General features: G+C 26.3%; 1 protein-coding gene across 2 annotated transcripts in view; it reads right to left on the bottom strand.

Annotated features, from left to right (window-relative positions):
* Window positions 1–315: 315 nt before the first annotated feature.
* LOC100200044 (liprin-beta-1) overlaps window positions 316–22,855 on the bottom strand; it is a 38,121-nt gene continuing 15,581 nt past the window's right edge. For both annotated transcript variants that reach the window (XM_065799004.1, XM_065799005.1), the window contains 14 exons: window positions 18,921–19,030; window positions 13,556–13,619; window positions 13,244–13,369; window positions 7,774–7,820; window positions 7,382–7,425; window positions 5,773–5,980; window positions 2,445–2,591; window positions 2,209–2,282; window positions 1,944–1,989; window positions 1,689–1,814; window positions 1,421–1,609; window positions 1,128–1,334; window positions 854–907; window positions 316–746 (listed from right to left, as the gene is read on the bottom strand). In XM_065799004.1, coding sequence (XP_065655076.1) covers window positions 720–746; window positions 854–907; window positions 1,128–1,334; window positions 1,421–1,609; window positions 1,689–1,814; window positions 1,944–1,989; window positions 2,209–2,282; window positions 2,445–2,591; window positions 5,773–5,980; window positions 7,382–7,425; window positions 7,774–7,820; window positions 13,244–13,369; window positions 13,556–13,619; window positions 18,921–19,030 — 1,469 coding nt within the window. In that variant the 3' untranslated portion in view covers window positions 316–719. The remainder of the gene's footprint in view (window positions 747–853; window positions 908–1,127; window positions 1,335–1,420; window positions 1,610–1,688; window positions 1,815–1,943; window positions 1,990–2,208; window positions 2,283–2,444; window positions 2,592–5,772; window positions 5,981–7,381; window positions 7,426–7,773; window positions 7,821–13,243; window positions 13,370–13,555; window positions 13,620–18,920; window positions 19,031–22,855) is intronic.

Here is a 22,855-nt window from a genome sequence, read left to right on the forward strand (position 1 = left end):
CAAATCAAAAATTTTAAGAAAATTAAAAAAAAAAAAAATTATAATCAAATTATTTATAAGTCGAAATTTATAGTCGAGAAGGTAAGACAAGGAGGAGGAGAGCTGATGAGACGAGTCGAAGACAAACATTTTTGTTCATATAAAATCATATAAAATCCTAATGCTCTTTTTGACCAGGATTTACACTTTTTAATTATTTGTTGAAATTTGGATAATATATTTTAACAAGACTAAAAAAAAAAAAAAAACTCAAATCGAATATATCGAAAAATACGCCAATCGAATATATCGAGATTAATTAGAAATCAACAAAAATTGATCAAATAAGAAAAATATATAAGATATTATAGTAAATAATTTAAAAAATACATTATTTATAAAAGTACAGGGTGGATACAAAAATAAATTAAACGAAAATAATAGTAAAAAAACTAAAGTTTCGATTCTAATGAAGGCGAACGTTTCGAGACGAGCTTGCCGAACGTTTTTGTAAATTTTTTTTATCAAGTTATATTTCTATAATTCACAGAGACATTTTTGATTTGAACGCGAGATAACCAACTATGTCATGTTTTCCGAGCATCTGTAAAAAAACTTTGGTTGACAGATGATGACATATGGACAGATGAAACCATGAATAATTTACATATGTTAAAAATAATTATCATATGCTAAAACATCTTTCATTTAGTTTTATGTGATCACTTGATAAAACGTCATTAGCGATTTTCCTTTCCCAAATTCGACTGAAAATATAAACTTAAACTATGATGTCATAAAAACAAAAATATAAGACAAAATTAAAAAATAGAAAAACAAATTGATAATAATAATAATAATAATAAAAACTAACAGTCATTTGATCTATTTCATTTGACAGCTCAGCAATCATTGGAACAGTGCTAGTCTAAAAAAAAAAACTTTTTTTGTGAAAAAAATAATTTAGTTTTTACCTTATTCGTTGACAAATTACCTCATTCCTAGACAATCTATCTCATTCCAAGTCTACCTATCTTATTCGCAGACAACCTACTCGATTAAGAAAACCTCACTCATTTAAAAGTTAAACCTCATTTTTCAAATTAAGTGCTAATTTGTATAAATTTATTCGACTGTAGAAGACCTACCTCATTTGTAGAAGAACTTCCATTGTCGTTAAAAGACGGCGAAAATGAGTTGGTTTCCGATAAATCGAAAATTGTATCGGGATCCAAGGCAGGTGGAGGCGAATACATACTTGAAACATCAAGTTCAGTAGAACAAATCAGGGCATCTAAATCCGTTTCTGATTTTCTTCGTCGAAGCGAACCAAACACAGAGCCTTTTTTACGCAACTTTGAATAAACATGATAAAGCATGGTAAACATGTGTGTTTAATAAAATTGTTTCATAAAAATATAATGTTTTTAAATTATAAAACCTTGTGTTTAACTGATCCATTCAGAGGAACAAAATCTGAAGTCTTTTGAGTCATCTCTTTCTGTCTTTGACAAGCATCTCCAAGTAGAGTCATAAAATGAGAGCCAAGATGTCGCCGAAGAAGAGTTTTATTATAAGGAATCGATAACAGATCAGCAAGAGTATCAGCATTAAAACGAGGTTCGAGGACCTAAAATACAATTTAAAACTAAACAAGTTAAATTTTAATTTTATCAAAAAACTTACATCATTTTAAACATATATTTTACCATAAAAGCACCATGCACACCACTGCCTCTAAGGTTGGGTGCGTATTCCGCTAAATCAACAGATCTTAGCCAGTGCATTATTCTTTGATTGGTCCATAACATGACATGATCACATCGTTCCTCTGACTAAAAATAATTAAAACAAATCGAGTTGTCAAACTATTCACAAAATACTGCAAGTATAAAATCACATCAACATAAACCAAATTTAAAAAAAAGCTGTAAAGGCAATAACAAGCTTGTTGCTAAAGCTACCTGATTAGCGATTTCTCGTAGATATTGAGGATGAAACTTTTGATGTCTAAAAGAAATGAAGAAAAACAAGTAGATGAGAATAGATAAAAATTGTTTTTTTATATTTTTCTAATCATCCTTTATCAAGAAACAAGAAACCATGACAATAAGTAACAAACCAATAGAAATGTAAGATGCTTAAAAATAAAGCATTAGTTTGTGTTTTTTATTTAAAACTATCAAAAATAATATCAAGGTAATATATGTATGTAGCCATATAACACACCTTAAAAACTGGACGGCTCGTTTTAAACTTGCATGATGGAGTAAACTGTAAACTTTTAATTGTAAAACATCGTCCTAAAAAAAACATCGTCCTAAAAAAACAGCGTTCTAAAAAAAATATCGTCTTAAAAAAAAAAAATCGTCCTAAAAAAACATTGCGCTAAAAAGACATTGCTAAAAAACTAAAAAGAAGAGTTGCTCTAAGCAAAAAAAAACAAAACACACAAAGTTAAATACCACAGTTAAGTTGAGAAGAACACGTCCATCCACTTTGTGCATAAAAAAGGCTTGCTTATATTGAGGTAGTCCAAGATCTTCTAACCACTTTGCAACCCAATGATGATCAAGCCGACCAGCATAATCAGGCTCATTTGATGTTATTGCCTGTTATCATAGTAATATTAGTGTTTATATTTTGATGAAAAAAAACTTTTTTATATTCGGCACAATTATTTAATACTTTAAATACTATACTAACGTTTACATAATATTTTAAACTAACATTACTTAATATTTTAAAGTAACATTTACTTTTTATTTTATACTAACATTACTTTATATATTAGTATATAAAGTAAATGTTAGTATAAAATGTTAGTATATATAATATATATTTACACTATAAATATTTATACACTATATACACTATAAATATTTTTATACTAATATTTGATTTTTAAATAATCTAAAAAAATTTTAGTTTAAAATATTAAGATAACATAAACAATACTTATACACACATTTACAAATACCTACATATTGTGTATATACAAATACCTACAATTTTACAAAATGCAAAACAAAAAAACAAAAAAAAACAAGGCATACAGTTTTTTCATATATATTATATATAAATCTTTTATGCTTTTTTTTTTTTTTTGCATTTTGTAAAATTTTTTCATAAAATATTTTTAAAAAATCTTATAAATTATTGAACTTTTTTGTATTGAACTTAATAACTTAATTCACACTTGTGTTGATATGAAAATATATGTGTAATAACAATATGTCATTTAAAATTACGCAAATGTAAAAATTCCATTTGGATAGTGTTACATACAAACAACTGTGAGTGCAAACATCTTTAGCATAAGTTGAGTTTACAGGAGGTATATGGGTCATGTATAATATGAGAAAACAGTCTGAATATGTATAATATGAGAAAACAGTCACAGTAAGAGGATGAGACTTAATTGAATGACGAATAACATGATAATGAATTTTAGTAGATGGCACAAGAGATGCTAGCTCTTTAGAGCAGTGCCAATTATAGTAGTTATAAAAAGGTGAAAGAGAATCAACATTACAATGGTTAAAGGTTGACTGCAAGAGCAAATCCAACTAGATTTACAATGTGGTTTTGCATCTTGTCTAAAAGAGAAAAGGAATCATTCTAAGATCCGCTCTGTAGATGTGGCCACAGTATTCCAAACAAGAATGGATTTGAAATTTATGAGATAAAGAATAGAATCCAGAGTAAGAAAGTGGTGAGCACAAAAGAGATGCAACCTTAGCAGATGCTTATTTTGCAATGGATTTGATATATGATTTCTTAGAAAGATATGATTTCTTAGAAAAATGTAAGAATTAATCTTAGTAAGAGTTAATCCTAGAAGACAAAGAGTATATGACTCATTGAGTGCATTACTATTCATAAATACAGAAAGATCTAGATTGTTGCAATTTTTTTTGAAAAATATTTTTAATGAAGTTAAAGTTCACCAGCTCAAATTGAATTTGTTAATTATTAAATTTTTTAGTTTTCTTTTCAGAGTAATAAGATTAAACCAGACATTTAGGTTCTCGAGGTTCACAGCTTCATAGTCTTTGATTGATGGCGATGAGTAAAATAAATTTGTGTCATCAGCAAACATTAATGCATCAAGATTTTTTGAGAATTCTGGAAGATCGTAATATAAACTATTAATAAAAAAGGACTAAGAATGGCATTTTTTTTCTAGTAAATTTGAATATTTATTATCGTTCAGAAGTAATTTTAAAGCTAATAAAAGGTTGAGTTTTTTATCCCGCTTTTTTCTGTATTTTTGAAGTGTTGTTATAAGTTAGTAGTTAACAGAAAACAAAGAAAAAAGTTAAATAACAAGAAAACGGTTGAGAGAAGTCTTTGAAAATTGTAAACTGCATGAGTAAAGAATACATTAATAGGACTTAGTATTATAAAAGTTTTGTGATTAAACAAGGAATATGCGGGAGATGTACATTGCTTGAGCAGTGACCATGATAGTAGTTTTAGAAAATGAGAGCCCTTTATCCTGTAGCAGAAGTGATATCTTTTTCAAATTCAAATGCCCCTTCCAAGATATCAGAGAGTGTAGGCTTCTTATCAAGACAAGAATAAATAGTAGTATCATCAGCAAATAATGCCACCTTAGATGTGAGAATTTCTGGGAGATCATTAATGTAAATTAAAAAAAGTATAGGGCCAAGGATAAAACCTTGAGAAACCCCTAAAGTTACAGGAAATAAAGGAGTGCTGTCTATTGAACTTTTTTACTACGATTGGTAAAGAAGGATTAAATAATCTTAAAGATGTTACCTGATACATCATAAAAAGAGAGCTTATGGAAGAGACCAGCATGCCAAACTTCAGTAAAGACTTTAGAAATCTCAAGACAATAGCCCTAACTTCTCTGTATCTATCTAATGCACCATAAAACCTATCGGTTATTTTGGTTAACAAATCAGCAGTAGAGCGAGAAGACCAAAATCTATGTTGGTGATCAGAAAGTTAGTTATTAGATTCAAGATAAGATATTAAGTGTTTATTAACTATGGATAAAGAGAGAGGGCTTGGTCAACTTAATCTGAAATAACATCAAAAAGAGTGCAGGCTAAGCATGTGAGTATTAGAGTCTTTACAAATTAAAGGAAGATAACCATCAACAATAAGATCAGCCAAACTAAAAATTAGTCTCCCAAAGAGCAAGTAGGTCTGGCAAACTTTGCAAGAGATAAGACTCAACAGAAGAAAAGTTACTACAAAGATCACAAACATTAGTGAATGGTAGATTTAGAGATCTTGGTGATGATGATAGATTTGTGTTTTATAGTTTTTGATACTTCAGTCATTTTTAAAATTGATTAAAGAACTTGATTTTAAACTGGAAACTATGCATTATAAATACATCTACTCCAGCCTAATAGATGAAGAAGGGGTGAAAAGCTGGTCAACAAATAGAATCTGTTTACTCCGTACTTACAAAGTCCTGTCAGTTAGTTTTGTAATAATAAGTAAATAACTTCGTAATAATAAGTAATAAACTTTGTAACACATGTTACTTAATATTGTATTTAACCAATAAATACAATATTAAGTTTTTATTTATAAACAAATGTTAACTTCCCATAATGCATGTTATTTATAAAACATGTTATTATTCTTAAACACATGAAACCTTCCCATAATGCATGTCACTCGTAAACATGTTATTACTCATAAACATGTTACCATAATTACCCATAATGAATTTTACCCATTATTAGTCAGAAAATCATGCTATTCGTAATTACCCATAATCATTTTGTATATTATTACAAAAGTTACCTTTAAAGCTAAACTAAGTTTCCGCTTATGCATAGGATCAGTGATTCCTAATTCTCGTTCGTAATCTGATAGCGTAAATTTAAGCAAATCATCTCCTTTTTTGACACTTTTGGAGCAAGCACTTGCATATTCCTCTAACCCTTCATCTCTAAGCCAATCCTGAATGTGCTCACATGGCCATAATGCAAATGGGGAATCACTATATGTTCTATGGAAAATAAAAAAATATATATCTCTTCACAAGACATTTGCTGTTATACAAAAATATACGAGTAGAATTCAATAAATACATACAAACATTTTTTTAAATATTTAAAAAAAAGTTCAACAAACAAAAGTTGACCACAACTAAAGAGTTGTGGTCAAGTCATGTTCGTAAAACTTTTTTGAAAATTTATTTGGTAAAATTATTGATATAAATTTAACAAAAAAATTCAACCAAAAACATTTTCTGTAAAATGATATTAATATGTTTCTTTAAAAATGTGAGAAATTCTTTTATACATTTTTAATAAACATTTAACTGCAGATGAGATACCAATCAAATGTTTTCAATAAACATTTCACTGCTTATAAGATATATACCAGTTAAATGTTTTTAATAAACATATAACTGCAGATGAGATACCAGTTAAAGGTATGATGTAGTAGACTAGTAACATAAAATGTTCAGTTCATTATAAAAAACAATTATAATTATAAAAAATATATAATTATAGAAAACATAAATCTTATTAAAAAAATATGCTTAATTAACAATGCTATTTATTTTAAATAACTCTTTATGTTGAATAGAAATCAGAACAGTATTTCAAAACAGAGGAAGTATTTGATAGAATACAAAAACAAAACAAAATATTATGATTTGAGTTTATGTTGTAAAATTAATGTTGTAATATTTGTTTTCATATCTTTCTGTGTGTTGTCATAAAGACACATCTTTCTGTTTGTTCTCTTAAAGAAATATAAATAGATATATCTATTTGTTTGTTTGATCTTCTCTGAAGCATTGTTTACAAACACACTCATCATATTTTCTTCAACTATTGCTACCTACTACACTTGTACTCACTCATGCAGCAAGTTGATAGTGGTGAGTACATGGATACACCTAACATACTTAATAGCTGCACTTTAGAGATCTAGTTGTTTGTGGAAAGATGATTGCTTTTGCAACCATCTTCTCACAAACAACTAGATCTCTGTTTTAACAAATTGCTTTCCAACAGCAAAAACTTAAATAAGTAAGCTCTCTTTCTCACAAAACACTATAAGATAGTATTTAGATGACATAGTAATTAGATAAATTCAAATGACAGATGTAATACACTTTTATCAGCAAAACTTAATTAAACACAAATGAGCAGAACTAAAAAACTTTTCTTCAAGATTTTTTTTCTTCCCAAAACATCAGAAAATGATTCTTAATAAAAAAAAACAACCTTCAAAATGAGCAAATATGATATTAGAGAAATTACTTTTATTAAAACCAAAAAAAAAAAAAAGACTTTTTATTAGTTCTAAAATATATTCATTATATTCATTTTCATTTCTGAAAAAGCATAAAATAATAAAGCAATTAATAATAAATAAAAAAAATTTAAACTACCTTTTAAAAGGTTGGTATCTTGTTTCATCATTTACTAGAGATGCCTGAAAAGGAAAAAAAGTTTAATTATAAAAAAAAAAAATAGTAAAAAAAACAAAACAAAAAAAAAAACTAGTAACATATAACAAATGGTTGTCATGGTAGCAAATGGATGTAACTTTTTTTAACCAATATAACAAAACAACAACAAAATTTTTGATGTAAAAAGTTGTCTAAAATAACAATGTAGAACTCTTCAATTTGTTACTATTAAGAAATAGAATATGTCATATGTCATACTTCATTTGATAAAATATTATTTTGAACTTGCCAAAATTTTTAATAAGAAATTTAGTAAGTTTCAATTTTATTCAAAACTAATTTTTATTAAAAGCAACTTTTAATCCACTTACCGCAGGTGTCATTATAATACCAATACCATCTCTACTGCCATTATGAACTGAAATATTATATATATATATATATATACATATAAATATATATATTTATATATACACATCTATATATATATATATATATATACATCTATATACATATATACATCTATATATATATATATATATATATATATATATACATATATATATATATATATATATATATATATATATATATATATATATATATATATATATATATATATATATATATATTTATATATATATATATAAATATATATATATATATATATATTTATATATAAATATATATATATATTTATATATATATATATATATATATATATATATATATATATATATACACATATATATATATACATTTATATTTACATATACATACATATATATATATATATATTATATATATATATATATATATATATATATATATATATATATATATATATATATATATATATATATTTATATATATGTATATATAAATTTAAATTAATTAATATAAATTTAAAGTTTTTATATAATTTCGCTTCTTTTGAAACCCAACAAGACATACTTTTGAAAAACTTTTTTCTTATCAATATTAGGGACCCATTAAATATTCAAGGGTCTTGGGGGACCCTTATTATATAATATTTTATATATTTTTTATTCATAAAATTTTTAGAACTAGTGTTTTTTTATTCTATAGAACACATTAAGGGGGTGTCTGCATATATTTTTCAAAAATGTTGTTTTTTGGGACACCCTAGTATATATATACAATTTTTACATATATTTGTATTTTAAATATATATACTTACAAACTTACAATTTTTTTCTTATGCTATATTTTTAACGCGTAATAATATATAAGGTTGAAAGAATATATTATTTTGAATAAATAAACAAAAATTAAATGAGGAAACGTGAGGGATTTGTTTATTTATTAAAACGATAAGTGTCATAATAACTACAGACCAAGCATTCACCTAAATAAGAAATAAAAATAAACTGGTTTCAACTAATTCGGGTTCATACTCTTTCATTTAAGTTTAAAATGGTAGACCTTCTAAACTAACAAAAGATGACAATAAATATTAAAAAACCCCTTTCTTTAGGAAATAGGAAAAAAAAATCAACTGAGTTGGCAAAGGACATTAACACAATAACTGGGAAAAATGTCAGTTCTTCCTGTATTTGATGACACCTATTCAAATCAAGATTAAGCCAGGTTCGAAAAAACCCTGGGTTATTAAAAAAAACCCAATCCAAATGGGTTTTTTGGGTTTTATGGGTTTATTCAAAACTGACCATTATTACAAAATAAAAAAAATACTTTTCCTAAATATCTATAAACCATTTTTGTTTTGAAATTTCTTTATTAAAAATACACTGTGCTTTATTAAAAATACACTGTGTACCAGAAAGTTCAATTTCTAAATTTATAGCTCCTTTATTATTTTTATTGCTAAAGTACCTTAAGTCTCTAACCACTTTTGAAGCTCCTGGACATTCAAGTCTAGGAATATGTAGTTATGTAAAAACTTTTAAAACTGCAAAGTGTTTTGGAATTTCCTGATTTACTAACTAGTTAACATTATTTATTTATATTTTAATCATTATAGAACTTATTTTTAGAAAATTTTTTGTTTTGTTTTAGTAAGAATATATATTATGGCTCCTGGATCTGGAAGAAAGCTTGCAGATGAATGGAATGACGTGATTACTTAGTCACATCATTCCATCAAAAACTGTTACTGGAAAAGTAGTACTGCAGTGACAGTGCAATTATTGGAATGAAATTATTAATAGCCAAAAACTAGAAAGAATTAGAATTCATTTAAATAAAATGTAAAAAAAAACAACCATCTGCTGATGTTGCAGAATGAAATAAGAATTTTATTTTAAATGAAGGCTCAGTATCATCTCAGGCATCTGTAAACTTGTTGTGTGATTTTGTTAGCCCAGTTACTTCAGGATCTTTTGAAGCATCAAGCACATATGGTGTCTTTGGCAGTAGTTACTTTGGTTCAACATCAACCCCATATAAAAAACAAAATTGAATAGAAAATTACATATCAAGAACAAGCTCAGATCAAAAGGATGTTTTTGACTTGCAAGTTGCCAAATTTTTTTGCATGCAATATTCCATTTAATGCTGTAGAAAATAGAGAATTTAAAAATTGTGTTAATTTCCTGAGACCTGGTTATGATCCTCCGAACCGGAAGAAACTTTCAGGAGAAGTTACTAGATAAAGTGAACAATGAGGTAATTGTATCTATGAAAAGTGAATAATAATAGTACTATTGCATTGATACAAGATGGTTGGAGCAGTGTCAGAAATGATCCAATTATTGCTCACAGTGTACATAATGGAAAGACCTCATATTTAATCACCGCTATAGATGCAGGAAGTGAAAAAAAAACTTCAGAATATTGTGCTTAATTAGCCATTCAAGCAATAAAACACATCAAGAAGGTTTATGAGCAAGATGTAAGTATAATACTGTATCATAGTATTTACTTTAATTTAAATCAACTAAAAATATAAGAATATTTGTCTACTTCCAACAAGTATTTGCCATTTGTACAGATAATGAGAACAAAATGAAAAAGATTAAAGAAGTTCTTAAAGATGAATATCCATTGTTACTTACATATGGATGCTCAGCTCATTACTTAAATTTAGTTAAGAAGCATGTGACACAAAATTTTCTGGCACATTTAATTGAAGTTAACAAATACTTCCAAAATCATCACCAACCACGTATGAGTAAATATTTTTTATAATATATTATTTTAATTTTACAGTTTAATTTTTTTTGACTTTTTTATTCAGTGAATTACGTTAATATATCGACTAATTAAACTAGTTCTTAATTTCAGGGATGGCTTTTGGATGATAGGAATAGAGTTATGCTGCGAGTTATGAATTATAACTTTGTTTCTACAATTTCAAGTGAATAATGGTGGGGTATAATAGATATGAAGCAAAGGCTACATCAAAAATCTTTACCACTACCAGAAGGGTTTGCAAAATTTTTTCAATCTCTTTATAGTTGTCCTACAAGCACTGGCTCAATAGAAAGAGTGTTTTCTACTTTTTGTATTTTGTGGAGCAAGTTAAGGAACAGGTTAGGATACAATAGAGCTGAAAAGCTTGTTCGGAATACAGACATTTGAGAGGCGAAGAATTTGATTGGTAAACAACAACGGCCAATCTTTTGTAAAGCTTTTGAGACTTAATGAAATATAGTTTGTAATCTTCATTGATATTTCTTTTTCTTTTTAGACGATAAACTAATTTTTTCTAATATTTTTTCTGTATTACCCCAACCAGCTATACAAATGATTAATCATATTATGGATTATTTTGTAAGGAGTTTAAACTAAAAAGTATGATATATATATATATTTCATAATAAAGGAATAATATTATACAGATGAATCTGTTTTTAGCTTTTATATTTTGTAAAATTATTTAAAAAATAGGGCTTATAAAAGCTAAAAACAGATTCATCTGTTGTAAAAAAAGATATTAAAAAAAAAAACCAAATATCTATTTGGTTTTTTTGGGTTGGGTTTTTTGCCAACCCTGGGATTAAAAGGGTGTGTTGCAATTTGAAAACTATTATTATGGCATTGCGATAAAGAAAAACAACTTAAATATGCAAAATAACACAAAGATTAGACCCAGAAATGTTTAATCGGGTTCTGTACACCAAAAGTCCAAATTTGAAATTTTTGGAACAAAAAGACTCCAATATGTTTGAGAAGAATTGGAGAAGCCTATCGGCCCGAGTGTTTAAACCCTACGATTAAACATGAAGGAGGTCTTTACAAGTTTGGGGCTGTTTATCTATTTATGTTAAAAGGGCGACTCACTGGGGAATGTTATATGGATATCCTAAGGCGCCATGCTGTACCACCTGGAGTGAGACTAATAGGTCATAATTTTATTCTGCAGCAGGACAATGACCCAAAACATTGTTCCCAAGTGGCAAAAAATTATTTAAATAAAATGGCAGAGGAAGGAGTACTAGAATTAATGACCTGGCCTCCCTCAGAATTCAGATTTGAATATAATCGAGCATATTTGGGATTACCTGGACAGAAAGAAGGTCACACATGCTCCCCGAAATGCTGAAGAGTGTTTTGAAGTACTTCAAAGAGAATGGCACAAAATACCCCAGGATTTTATAATTAATTTGTATGAACCTACTCCCTGGCGAATATCGGCTGAGATAAAGGCAAAAGGAGGACATAGTAGATATTAAGAATTTTTTATGTTTGACATTTTTTTTTTTCAATATATTCGCTTCCAACAAGGCTGCAAGCAACCACTATTAGAGTTGGAAGTTACTGGAAGAGAAAAGATGAAGTTTATAGAGCAAGATAACGTTTAACAAACTTAAAAGATTGCAAATTATATGAATCAGGAAAAGAACTGATGTTCAAGGCAAAAAAATTTTTGGAGCACTTAGGAACAGTCACAGTAAAAGGATGGGAGTTATTTTGAATGACAAGTAAAACGAGAATGAACTTTAGTAGATGGCACAGAAATGCTAGCTCTTTAGAGCAGTGCCCATTATAGTATTTGTAGAAAAGAGAAAGAGAAGCAATATTATGACGATAAGATAATGGCTGGAGGTTAGCGGCAAGAACAGGTCCAACTATGCTTACAATGCACTTTTACACCTTGTCTAAAAGAGAAAGAACATCATCAGAAGATCCACCCCAGATATGGCAACAGTATTCCATAAAAGGACGGGTTTGAAATTTATAGATAAAGAATAGAATCCGAAATAAGAAAGTGTCGAGCACAATAAAGAGATGCAATCTAAGCAGATGCTAATTTTGTAATGGATTTGATATATGGTTTCCAAGATAGATCGGAAGTAAGAGTTAATCCCAGAAGATGAAGGGTGGATTACTCTTCGAGTACATTACCGTTCATAAATATAGGAAGATCTAAATTATTACGATAATAATTGGCTGAAAAAAATTGGGTTTTATCTGAATTAAAGTTCACCAGCCACTGTGAGCAAAAATATGTAACAATATATATATATATATATATATATATATATATATATATATATATATATATATATATATATATATATATATATATATATATATATATATATATATATATATATATATATATATATATATATATATATATATATATATATATATATATATATATATATATATATATATATATATATATATATATATATATATATATAGTGTAGTGGTAGAGCGCTTGCCTTATATGCAAGAAATTCTGAGTTTGATCCCTATCACATCCCTGGTAGTACCATGCTTAACTTGTTTCTCCACGCAGCGGTCTTGTTCATCAAGATTATGTTTGTATGTAACAGATTTAATATATACATAAAATCCCTCATAAAAATTTATAAACGTAAATTTAACAAAATAAGATTAAAGTACTCAAGTTTGGTTCACTGCTGCTTCCTTTGTTGAACAATTCCTTTGAATTCTTTCGTTTGCATGTAAAACTTCTGTTTGACAAAGATTCTGAACAAACTGATTCTGGGGAGTGAACGCTTCCATTTGCTTAAAAAAACAGATAAGAATAAATGCTGTAATAAATAAATGGATTGCAATGAGTGGTCTAATAAATGAATAGATGAAAATAAATGCTAAAAATAAATAGATAAAATAAATGCTCTGACAAATGAATTTCAAATAAATATTTGTAGGTAAATTGGTAAATTTGTAGGTAAAAAAAAAAAAATTTACATTTTGGAGTTAATAATTGAAGAGTACTTGCATTATCAAGTTGTTGACGTAGTACTTCATTCTCCTAAATATAAGAAAAAAATGACATCAGGGCGCAACAAATAGTTTTTTGTTAATGAACGTTGACATTCATATTTTTATTTATTGCCAAGCATCTAGTTTAAGAGATATAAAAGCTTCATTTAAAAACATTTTATTTAAAAACATTTTTTTTTTGTCTTTTCAACTAATAGTTATTTATAAAAATTCAACAAAAATAAAAAATGACAAAGAGAAACAAAAATGAAAAAAATAATCTAAATATTAATACGGTAATGAATAGTGCGCATAGTTACGCCTAATGTTTCGCCTATTGTTCGTATTGTTACTTACGGTTCTGTATTCTGTAAAATACATCATTTCTTAGTTTTTAAGTAGTTTCTAGACTTTTGAATGCGCAGTTATATATTCCATGCGGTCTTTCGCAAGCAAGCAAGTTAGAGCTGATATATTATTATTTTGGAAAAGAATTGATGTTGTTCATTGTTTAAAATAGAAAATTTAAATAATCATTTGTTTGTTGTTGGTTGTTTTTATTTTTCTAATTTTTATAGCTTGTTTTCATTTTTTAGAAGAAGTTAGAAATAAAATGTCTGGTAAAATAGTTTTTTTAGTACAATCTAAACATGAATACTGTAATTTATCTAATCTTCTAAATATGAATACTGTAATTTAATAGTGTTAGTGTCGTTTCACTTTCTTTTTTAATAAAGAACTTTCTAGGCTTTTCTAAAAGCGTTTTTTTACTCCACGCGGTCTTTTAAGCAAGGTCTTCCAGCCGATTAGAGCTAATAAATTTTTAGTTTCAAGAGGAACTGATGTTGTTCATTGTTTAAAAACTAAAATTTGTTTGTTGTTCGTTGTTTTTATTTTTCTGTTTTTTTTTAGAAGTTAAAACTAAAATGACTGGTAAAAAATTTTTTTTTAGTACAATGTTTCTTTTTTAGTTAAGTGTTTCAGTTTTGTCTTCAGTCTTTTTAGATCAATTTAAGCAAGTATTTTTCATTTTTTAGAGCAGTTAAAAGGAGCTGAAGGCCTTTTTAGTAAGTATATAGTGTATAGTAGTTTACTTATAGTTTATATTAGTAACATAGTTATATTAGTTTATTTATAGTTTATATTAGTTTATATAGTATATAGTAGTTTATTTATAGTTTATATTAGTTTAAGTTTAATTATCAAGTTTAATTATCGTTTATATTAGTAAGTTTATTTATAGATTATAGATTAGGATTAATGAGAATACAAATTTTTTTTTTAGACAGGTTAGCTGACAGCGACTTAAGTAAGTTTTATCATTTAGATTTTATTTGAGTACAAATGTAGCATTAGCAATTTTATTGTATATAATTTTATCTCAATTTTTATTTTTAGACAGACAGGTAGAACTCAGTAAGGACTTAGATTTTGTAGATTTAAAAACTTCTTTTGAATATTCTTTTAAAGCATTGAATATGTTTTAAATATTTTAATAAATTTTGTCATTTAGGTGTGGTAGCATCATCAGTTGGTGCAAATAGTTATGTCTTTTATTTTATTTTACAACAAATAGTAATGTCTTTTTATTTACTTTAAAAAGAATCAATAAATATTGTTTATTTAAACATAATCATCAGGATAAAATAGATAAGATAGATAAAATAGCTTTTTTATTTAATATTTTTTATTTAGTTATAACTTCAGTTGCACCAGCCACAACAGGTAACATTTATTTTAATATACTTGAATTACATTTGTTACTTAACTTTTCAAGCAATAAATGTTGTTTATTTCGACATTATCGTCAAGATTATATAAATAAACTTTTTATTTGATAATTTATTTTAGTTGCTTCTGGATCAACTTTAAATAATGGTAAATCATTAATTCATATTTTATTATAGATAAATGTAGATAAAAAAATGTAAGTTGGAAATTTTTGTAGATTTAAAAGCAGTAAGCTTTTTTCTAAAAATTCTTTCTATTTTTGGATTAAATCCACTATCACTACATTTGTTCTATGTTTATATAATGTACTTTAATATTTTTTGTCATTTGAAAAAATATATCTATGTTAAATTACACCAGGTTGTAGAAAATAATTAAAGTTTAATGATAATGTTGTAGACTCTTAGAGCAGATTATAGATCTTTGATCTATTTAATCTATTTTAATAACCTACTACCAAAGGGAAAATTTACTATCAGTTGTTTGTTTGTTTTTCTGTTTAGTTGACAACAATGAAGAGAGAGGTAGTATGTTTAAAAGGATTTTTATTTTTTTATAAAGTTATTAAAATGTTTTTTAAAATATTGTTGTTGCCTAAAAGTAAAACAGTAAGTTTTTATATTTTTATACAATAAGCCCAAGAACTTAGGTAATACTTAAAACTATATTGTCAATAATAGAAAAGAAATTTAAAATTCTCAGTAAGACAGCTTCTTATTATTTTACATCAAATTAGTTTAATTAAAATTTATTTTCTTTAGTTGATCAAGAGAGAGCTAATAAAGGTATTAGTTACATTAGTTTAGTGAATTTATTTTTAAAAAGTTAAGTAGATATTTTAACGTCTATACATTTAAGTGCTTTTATTGTGCAGGCACAGAACTGAAGACTGAAATAAGTCAGTGTTTTTGCTATTAGATAATTGTTAATAGGAATTTGTTTATTTGTACTGTAACTGGAATTTTAAAACTTCAAGTACTAAAGCTTTATTTTCTTTTTTCTTTTAGGAGAGTTGGAAAAAAAACTAAGTATAAATTATGTGGTTAGTATAGTTAAATAAAGCATTTATATCTGTACACTCAGTAGTCCAAGTCAGTTGTCACATTTTAGAAATTGTCCAGGAGAGAGTAAATAGTAAAATAATTAGTCTTTATTGGCTTTTTTATTCTTGATGGTTAAATTTATGTTCTATTTAATTTGTCTTATTTAATTTGTCTTGAGGCACATGAAATATAATTTTGACAAAAATAAATAGTTAAATAAAAAAAGTGAAAAGTCATTTCTGAACTACAGACGTTTTTCCTTTGAACATTGTGGGGACACCAGACCCTTTATATTGACCAAACTTTGTTTCACATTGTTGCAGGAAAACAGTCTTTATACCTATGTATAAAGACTGTTTTCTTCAATTTCTCACAAGTTTAACTCTTTTTAATTTACTTTTTTTAAATTTATTTTTAGCATCCTCTTCATCCTGTGAAAATGGTGAGGTTATGCTTTATATTTTGATTAAAAAAAATTGAAAATATTTTTAAATTTTATTATATTCTTCTATTTGTAATTTAGAGTCATTAACATTTGAGGAATACCAAAGATATCGCTCCCAACACCCAGGGCCTCTCTTGGAGAGGTCCTTCAATAAGTGGCAAAGTAATGGGGGTATGGATGACCCATCCTTCAATTGGAGGGCTCATCCATACCGGGGTGTTAAGAGACACCGAAGAAAAAACAGCAACCAAAAGGTTGTAAATGTCTTCTATCGGTGAAGATATTTATAACTTTTTTGTTGCCGTTTTTCTTCGGTGACTTATTTTTTATTTTTTTTAAGTTTGTAATTTTTTTTTTTAATTTGTAATTTTTTTTTATAATATATTGTTGTATATTTGGTTTGTTTTTGTCTTTTTTAATTGAAAGTTTATATGTTTTTCACCAATTAAACTTAAATATAGTTAAATTGATTCACTACCCAATCATCATAATATGATGCTACATTCTATTTGTTAAAAATAATTAATTGGTAGTTTAATTTATTGAAAAAAGTGCTTTTAAAATTTACTATAAGCCAAGAGTATTTAGCTATATAAATGCAATTTATTTATATATATTTGATTTTTTATCTTAAATGTTTTTAGTTTGGCTCTTTGAAGCATTTGTTTTTTTGCTTTTTAATTAAAATAATTTTAAATCTATTGTTATGTCTTTTAAATTTAACTAAAGTTTACTAAAAGCCAACGTGAAATAACGTCGTAAAACAACACCGACAAGTTGCATCATGACAGCAGTTTAAGTATGACAACAGGCTACCGAAAAACAATTAAATTGTATTCCAGTTGTTTTGTTTTGTTTTTCTTTTATGTCTACTTATCTGTTACAATTTTTATTTTAGGTTTGTCGTACGACGCATTAATGCAATATAAAAGATCAAAGTTTACATATTTTTTACAATTTGTTATACACATGTTTGATTGTAAACCAACTTTTTTTGTTTGAAACGTATTTGTACTCAATTGCTTAGTTATTTATAATAAATTTATTTAGTTGTGTGCATTTATCGTTTTAAAGACAATTTCCTTTTTTAAAGAAACATGTATCAAGGGGATACCAAAAAATTAATAAATCATAAATAATTTACGTTCACTTCATATTAATCTTATTAATTAAAGTTCATGTTATAAAAAATATAACAAGAATTAAGCTTTAATCTTTCGTCAATTTAAGGCATGATGAAGTGTTATTATTTTTTGTCAGTAACTAAAAACGTATTGTGTTGAACTTAGTAATGTCAAGGAAAATGGTTCTGACCTATGTCAGTTGTAAATTACTCAAATAACATTAAATAATTGGTAAACTAATTTATTTTAATTTTACAGATGGTTTAATTTTTTAATTTAAAGACATTTTTTTTACAGGGTATTAGTTAAGGCTTCGCAACTTTAAATTGTGGAAAACAGTCACTATAAATGAGGTAACAGACCAATCGTAACCCATATTACGGGTTGCTTTCTGCTAGTTAGTATAAAAAGCCAATAAAAAATAAAAAAAATGATCCATGCAAGATTCTTACAAAGAATCCCACATGGACTTTTTATGCATGTAAGGTCAGCATGCGAATAGTTGTATCAAGATTAACATTGACTATTTTAAAAATAATTTTCAATCTCATTTATCTTTGGGATTAGAAGAATTGGTCTCACTTATCTTTAGGATCTCATTTAGAATTAGAAGCATTGATCTCACTTATCTTTAGTACCTCACTTTAGGTTTTTTGTATTTATTTCTTTAAGTTTTGTTTTTTGTTTAAGAGTGAACTCTTAAGGTAAATGTTCTATAAATCAAATGTTCAACAAGCAAGATAAGCAAAAATATCTTTTATTAATCTATTATTTTACTTTTAGCCTTTTGTTTAGATAATTCAATGTAATGCACATCAAATGATTTCACATAAAAGTTCACCATACTTTAGTAGAATTTTTTAATGCTAGTTTTGATGCTTACTTTAAAAAAAACATTCCATTTCTATAAAAAACTAAAAAACATAAACCCTATTATTAATAAGTTAACGTTGTTACCATAATAAAAAAAGGATCTATAAACCAAGAGAAAAAAAAAATTTTTTAACCTTAAACAAACGTTGAACTTGGTCTTGAATTTGCGCTATTAAGTTATCTTTTGTTTCATTTGATTGTTTAATTTCATCGAGTTGAACTTTTAAACGGTTGCATTCAGATGCTACACAAATTGAAATATTTTGACTAATAATTGTAATAAAGTAAAAGTATAAAATAATAAAGAAAAGGTAGAGATTAAATTTCATATAAAAATAACACTTAAAAATAACAACTTTATTGGTATCAAATGGGATTTAATTGGTTAATCAAGGGGTAGAGGTGTTACTTTTCATGACTTAAATTACAAGACCCAGACCTGTCAAAAAAAAAGTTAGGTGTAAAGCTTTATAATAGATCTGTTAAACTTGAACTTGGTTAAATTTTGGTTGAAAAGAAAAATAGTAACTTACCTGATGATTATATTTAACGTTACCTTATATAGGAGAAGCTTGTGTACCTAGATACTTAAAAATGGTGAAACTGATATGATCACATCTTTATATTAATTACTTTGTATTAGTATAAGTGTATTGACTTAATCTATAAAAGTCCATCATGTAGAAGGGTTTAAAAATTAGTGGCCCTCGGTACAATAAGCTTTTTTTTTAATTATACCTAGGGTCACTAGCTATTGTATCAAGAGCCACCCCAGTGGGCACAGGACCTAAATAAGACGTCTTTTGAACGTTCAAAAGACGTCCAAAACGTTCAAAAGACGTTCAAAAGACGTCTTTTTTACATCTTGTGCCCACTGGGGCTCTCTGAAAATTATGTTTAACTCTATAATGAATTGACAATTAAGATAGACACATAAATTTGACTAAAAAGTTATTTAATCTTAGATTGTTTTCAACAAATTTATCTAGTGTTCCTTAATTGCAACAGTTAAATAGATAACAAATTTGACTGATTGTTCTGAGCGAAATTGACAAATAAGTCTATGCATAAAATGATATTCCCAAAACAAAAGCAAGAAAAAAAATATTCTGCACCAGTCAAAATTCAACAATCTACCTTGTTATCAAGCAAATTGTTTTAGCAAATTTATTAAGTATTTCCTCTTGGATTGTAAAACAATCTAAGATAACAGCAGCAAAAATTTACTTTAAACCATTAAAAAGCATTTTCCAGTTATAGCTTGCCATAGCAACGCTCTCTGAGAATCAAAATAACAAAAAAATTTTATTATAACTAATCACCTGACTGAGAAAATTTCTGAGATTTCTTAAATCTTTATAGTTTTCAAATAAAGTGGGGTCGCCCTAGGTACAAGAGCTTCCCCTACTTTTAAAGCTACAAAAACCATTTATAAAGATTAGTACCAACTTAAGGAAATATAAATAAAAAATAAAACCAAGTCCTACAGCCATTCTCTAATACTGATGTAAATTGAGTCTGGGTAGATTCTATTCATAGCCAACTAAACCCAGTTTGGTATTTAAAAGGTAAGTCTGGGCCCAACTCCATTAATAGGGCCTAGCTCCATTGATCTAGACCTGAAATTTGTTTTCTAAAAAAAGCTTCTATTCTAAATTTCCTAAAAAATAATTGTAGAACACCACCAACAAAACCTTCACTCAATTATCTCAAAATATGTAAGATTGTATTTTATAAAATATGTAAGATTGTATTTTATAAAATATGTAAGATTGTATTTTATAAAATATGTAAGATTGTATTTTATAAAATATGTAAGATTGTATTTTATAAAATATTTAAGATGGTATTTTATAAAATATGTAAGATGATATTTTATAAAATATGTAAGATTGTGTTTTATAAAATATGTAAGATTGTATTTTATAAAATATGTAAGATTGTATTTTATAAAATATTGAAGATGGTATTTTATAAAATATGTAAGATTGTATTTTATAAAATATGTAAGATTTTATTTTATAAAATATGTAAGATTTTATTTTATAAAATATGTAAGATTGCATTTTATAAAATATTTAAGATTGTATTTTATAAAATATTTAAGATTGTATTTTATAAAATATGTAAGATTGTATTTTATAAAATATGTAAGATTGTATTTTATAAAATATGTAAGATTGTATTTTATAAAATATGTAACATTGTATTTTATAAAATATGTAACATTGTATTTTATAAAATATGTAAGATTGTATTTTATAAAATGCAAAATGGATGAAACAATATTTTCAAATATTAAATGAAACGTATTTTTAAAAATGTTTTTAAAAGTTAAATTAAATTTATAAGTTGAAACTATGGTTGCTAAAATTTAACACAAAAAGTTATACAATTTTTAATAACATTTCAATATTTTATTAAAAAAATAATAATAATAACAATAAAAAAGTCATATATATATATTTTAAATTTAATTTTATTATTATATATTTAAAATGCACTATTAATTCAAAGAACAACAAAAAACAAAAAAAATTAATTATCATCATTTTTACTTTTTTTAATGTTCTTGTTTGGTAATCACTTTAAAAAAAAAAAAATCAGTTGACACGATGAGCACATTACAATACAGTTTGTTAACAAAAAGTTGTAAAAACAGTGAATGACAGTGAGTGACAGTTGCAAAAACAGTGAATGGCTGTAAAAGTTGCAATGAACAGCTGATTTACAAGCTAAACTAACAGCTACAAAAAACAATGAATGGCTGATATATACAATGAATGGCTGATATATACAATGAATGGCTGATATACAAGACAAGAGTATGGTACTTATTAATGAAGTATAAGCAATAATCAAACTAAACTAGGATTTGCAATATCAATTCAATATTTCCATGGCAAAAATAATTGACTAGCCTCATATCACACTTGATGAAGTTGTCAACACCAAATTAGACTTTTAAAATATATTTAAGTTAAACAAATTTTGTTTACTTTAGGAAACAGTTGTATTTTGAATTATACATGCATGTAGGGATAAGCTTTTATAAAGCACACTGGGCCAAGATAGACATCAAATGGAGAAAAAATCAAAATTCCTTTATTTTTTAAGTTTCCAGATTGAAATTTTTATTAGTGATTATGAAGATCTTTATTTTAATTAAAATATTTGTTTTTTTTTTGCAGATGCAGGCACCCAGAACACACTAACAGAAAAGGGTGTATAGGATGTTAAAATTTTAGACGTAACTTTCGGTTGTTTTTAGAAACAGTTTTTCCCAGAATCAAAGCATTAATTAATTAAAATGTTTGTTACATGTTAGACCCCTTTTTATAAACAAAGAAACATTTATTAATAAGAATTTGTATCAGAAATCAGAGTAAAAAATATACAAAAATAAAATTTAAAAAAAAGTTACAATAAAAGTTTAATACAATCTTTGTTTCAAGTTTTAATCTCGAACTCCTTCTTATAATAAGTGGATCTGAATTGCACAATAATCTTTGCATAACATCTTCATTAGTGACTTTTCTTGAATATTTTCTTGTATAGTGTTCTTTATAATTTTTAACATCTTTTTTTCGACATTCCTGAGCTTCCTCAGAAATAAGAACTACAAGTACTGGTTTATCTTTTACAACTTGAGAACTATAAATTAGAATTTTATGTACAACATGAAGCATTGGGAACCATGGGAACAGAGAAACAAAACATAAAATATACCAAAGAAACAGCTCTGCCATTTCTTTGGTATATTTTTCAAGTTCATCAGCGTTAATTTGATGTTTGCACAATAAAACACAAAGAATTACATAAAAATGTTTCATGAGATTTTTATCGAAGTCAAGTATCTCAGCAGACACCATAATAATTTGTTGTACCTAAACAGCTGCTTTTTGGTACATCTACAGTTAAACCTAAGTGATCTTTCATCTTTTGTTGAACAATAATCTTTTTTTATTAACAATTTCTTTAGCATCCTCTCCCTTAACTTGCTACTTTCTTTATTCTATAACTTATATGAAGGCAGCATTCAAAGCACCTAATCCATGCATGTGATGTG

This window comes from Hydra vulgaris, chromosome 06 (assembly GCF_038396675.1).
Source record: "Hydra vulgaris chromosome 06, alternate assembly HydraT2T_AEP".
Taxonomy (NCBI): Eukaryota; Metazoa; Cnidaria; class Hydrozoa; order Anthoathecata; family Hydridae; genus Hydra; species Hydra vulgaris.